The sequence below is a fragment of the Helobdella robusta genome, assembly GCF_000326865.2.
Source record: "Helobdella robusta unplaced genomic scaffold HELROscaffold_9, whole genome shotgun sequence".
In the NCBI taxonomy this organism is placed as follows: Eukaryota; Metazoa; Annelida; class Clitellata; order Rhynchobdellida; family Glossiphoniidae; genus Helobdella; species Helobdella robusta.
Window position 1 is genome coordinate 853,260 of NW_008705512.1, and position 3,952 is coordinate 857,211.

General features: G+C 35.0%; 1 protein-coding gene across 1 annotated transcript; it reads left to right on the top strand.

The window, feature by feature from the left end:
* Positions 1-1,056: 1,056 nt before the first annotated feature.
* Positions 1,057-1,878, top strand: HELRODRAFT_166004 (hypothetical protein; the record flags this gene model as incomplete). Its single annotated transcript, XM_009033047.1, has 2 exons — positions 1,057-1,106; positions 1,434-1,878. The coding sequence occupies 2 exons, from the start codon at positions 1,057-1,059 to the stop codon at positions 1,876-1,878; spliced, it is 495 nt and encodes a 164-aa protein (XP_009031295.1).
* Positions 1,879-3,952: the final 2,074 nt, after the last annotated feature.

The window sequence follows — 3,952 nt, forward strand, 5'->3', positions numbered from 1 at the left end:
TAATATTTACCATTACATGAAAGATATTTATCGCCTCTACACTTCTATGAGCAAAAACCCTTCAAAATCGCCTTTTCAACAAACATCTGATCTTTCGATCAAACCAAAAAATTGAAAATATTTCATGCGAACCAGCAAAGTTAGTAACAGTTACAAGAGTGAAAACGTGTGTAGGTGAGGTTTATACAAAAATTAAACATTTTGTTGCAGTTGTTGCTATGAAGTTGTTTGTTACCTAGAAACATTTTCATCGAGGTTACTGTTGCAGTTGTTGTTGTTGCAGTTATTGCTGAGGTTGTTGTTGCAGTTGCAGTTATTGTTATTGTTGTTGTTTTTGCGGTTGTTGTTGTAATTGCAGTTGTTGTTAAAATTTTTGTTGTAGTTGTTGCTGTGATGATTGCAAGAAAATGTTTCTACTTGCGAATCTCTGACCTCTATGTTGTGTGGATGATTTTCATTAGCATTAAAACATCGTTACAGGCCGCTTACATCACTCACGTTTCTAATAACACTGCCAACTATTGTGTTTCACTGTTTAACGTACTTCCACTTCCACCTTATAAAAATGTGATACTCCATATCAAAATTTTTTGAAACTACCTTGGCTGTTACACATTCATAACATTTTTAAATTGGAAAATATGTTAATGTGTTTAACATGCATGAGTATTATTAATATCTAGATGTTATGCATCACAATACTTTTGGCATATACTATAAAAGAGTAATTACTATCTTTATTACTATTTTTCATATATTAATTTTATAGTTCTTTTCATCGTCATCTGCTTCATCATCGTGATTATCATAATCGTCATCGCCATCATTACTATCATCATAACCATAATCATCACAATCATCATCAACATCATCATTATATCTACCTCATCATCATCATATTAACATCATCATCATCAGCACCACCATCATCATCATTATTACCACCACCACTATCATCCTTATTATCATCATCATCATATTCTACATCTCTCTCATCATTATCACTCTCATCCTCACCGAGACTACGACTACTATAATCAACACGTCATCATCATCATGACGGCAAGAAGGGATGCAACTAATGACCACAACCTTAACGTGACCAGGTCATCGTCATGATGTAGGTGTTGATCAATAGAAATTCATCCTCGATCGATGCATGGACTTTGCATGTATGTATGTATGTTTGTTTGTATGTATTTTTGTATGTATGTATGTATGTATGTATGTATGTATGTATGTATGTATGTATGTATGTATGTATGTATGTATGTATGTATGTATGAATGTATGTATGCATGTATGTATGTATATATGTATGTACGTATGTATGTTAAAACCAAGACATGATGAGTGACACTGAACCGTCAAACATCAAGTAACAAATGGATTAACACTTTGATTTGTCGTTAATTGCACATGTCGGCATTCAGTTGGATATTTTCAAGCACACAGACACGCAGGAACCGCTGCAACAAGCACGAAATGTGGTTAGTTGCGAAAAACAGTTCCCTGCTGTCGCCTGATCTGACGCTGATCATTTTACATATTGCCTTAAGAAATTTAAGGGTGTTGGGGTCCATCGGGCCGAGAACCTCGATACATATTGGCAAGAATTCCACCGAGGGGAGGGCGTTCCCATATTTTTTCATTTTCTCGTCCGCTGCTCTGGCTGCGGCCAAACGGCATTCTTTACTTGTCAGGTTTACATATCGTTCGGCAAGGGTGCCAGGGACCGTAACATCCCACGCCAAACATCTACCGGCTCTCCAAGGTATTAGTGTGCATCCGTCCGGGCGCCTACAATCACGCGCAGAAATGCCGGATGGTTCCTTGAGAACTGGGATTGAAGCCTTGGAGAAGAGCCGACAAATGTAGTCGTTTAATGCTGAGTGACGTAGTTGACGGCCCCCACCCAGGCGACAAACCAAACCGTGGTGCCCAAACTCGTCCACCCCAGCGCCACATCGGCACGTGTATTTATTTTGAATGACCAGGCCAAGTCTGAAGCCAATGGCGAATTTCACAGACTCGTCGTCAAGCCTGGTGCCCACAGAGGTGTTGGGCCACGATCTCAACCACCCACAGCTGGAAATCGTTGTATGTATGTATGTATGTATGTATGTGTGTGTGTGTGTGTGTTTGCGTGTGCGTTTGTGTGTGTGAGGTGTGTGGGTATATATGTATTTATGTATATTATTTGTATGCATTTATGTATGTGTGCATGTATGTATGTTTTTATGTTGTTGTATGTATTTACGTTTGTATATGTGCAAGTTTGTGTATGTTTAAAACTAATAAATCCTGATTAATTATTAAATGTTGACTCTTTAAAATGTTATTTTATGGAGTTTCCGGTCTATCGTACATCAAATTTTTAACTATTTTTGCTAAATCTCAAAACCACACTTTGACATTTTTTACTTTAAAACTTGCTTACTCACTTAAATTTCAATAATTTCAATATTGAAATAATAGTTTATTTGGCAAAAAACACGGAAGATCTATTTGTATGTTTCATTTATTGATAACATTGTATGTTTCATGTATTGCTGACCACCTTATGGGTTATTAACTAAGATAATAATTCATTATAAATATCAATTTATCGTATTCTCAATTAATTTAAGTTTAATTAATTTTTTGATAATTTGTTTAAATAGAAACCAACGAGATAAATTAACATTAATAGTTCGACTGAGAAATATTCGCACCGATTACTGTTTAATGACTTATGTATTTAATAATAACTTTTGTGCTGGTGTTCTGCTAAGTAGGTGCATGACATTTCATCTGATGTCTTTTTAATGTATATATGACTTTCTTCCTTACTAACGCTAATTACAAAGACACATCAGCGTTTCTTTATGCGCTTCAGAGATTTTTTTCAAAAAATTCTAAGAATTACCTAATCAATTATGCATGAAATCTAATTTACAACAAACATCTATCACGCACACACACTGGCACACGCACGCACACACACACACACACACACGCACACACACACGTATTAAAACTCCATAAAATTTTTTTCATAATTTAACGGAAAATGTTGTTGCATTAGAGAAACATGAAGAATGAAGGGTAATAATAATAGAAAATGAAAGGAAAATTTTCCAACTTTAAAAATGGAAACACGAACGACGTTTTCAAAGGTCTCCAAACTCAATGAAACCTTCATAAGCACGCGGTTTCATCATCATCATCATCATCATCGTTATCATCATCATCATCATCATCACCACCACCATCATCATCATCATCATCGTTATCATCATCATCATCATCATCACCACCACCATCATCATCATCATCATCGTTATCATCATCATCATCATCATCACCACCACCATCATCATCACCACCACCATCATCATCACCACCACCATCATCATCATCACCACCATCATCATCATCATCATAGTTGTCATTATCGCCGTCATCATTTTCGCAACCATCATCAACTGCACCATTGTCGTCAACTTTTCTCATTACTATTTAAACTCGGTTACATTAGTGAAAGTGCGTGGATTGAAACATAAAAGAATAGATGCATATATGGGCAGACGCATTATGTAAAGAGATGAATATATGGGTAGATGGATATATCAACATGTGGATATATGGATAGATAGATAGATAGATGGATAAATCTATAAATAGATCGATAGAGATATAAATAGATGGATAGATATATAAATAGATGGGTAGATATATAAATAGATGGGTAGATATATAAATAGATGGATAGATATATAAATAGATGGATAGATATATAAATAGATGGATAGATATATAAATAGATGGATAGACATATAAATAGATGAATATGTATATAGACGTAATTATGGAAAGATACATATCTGATTAGAAGGGTATGTAGAGAGATAGATAATAACATCGAAAGATAGATGGATATACGGATAGATACAAATATAGATAAAGAGGT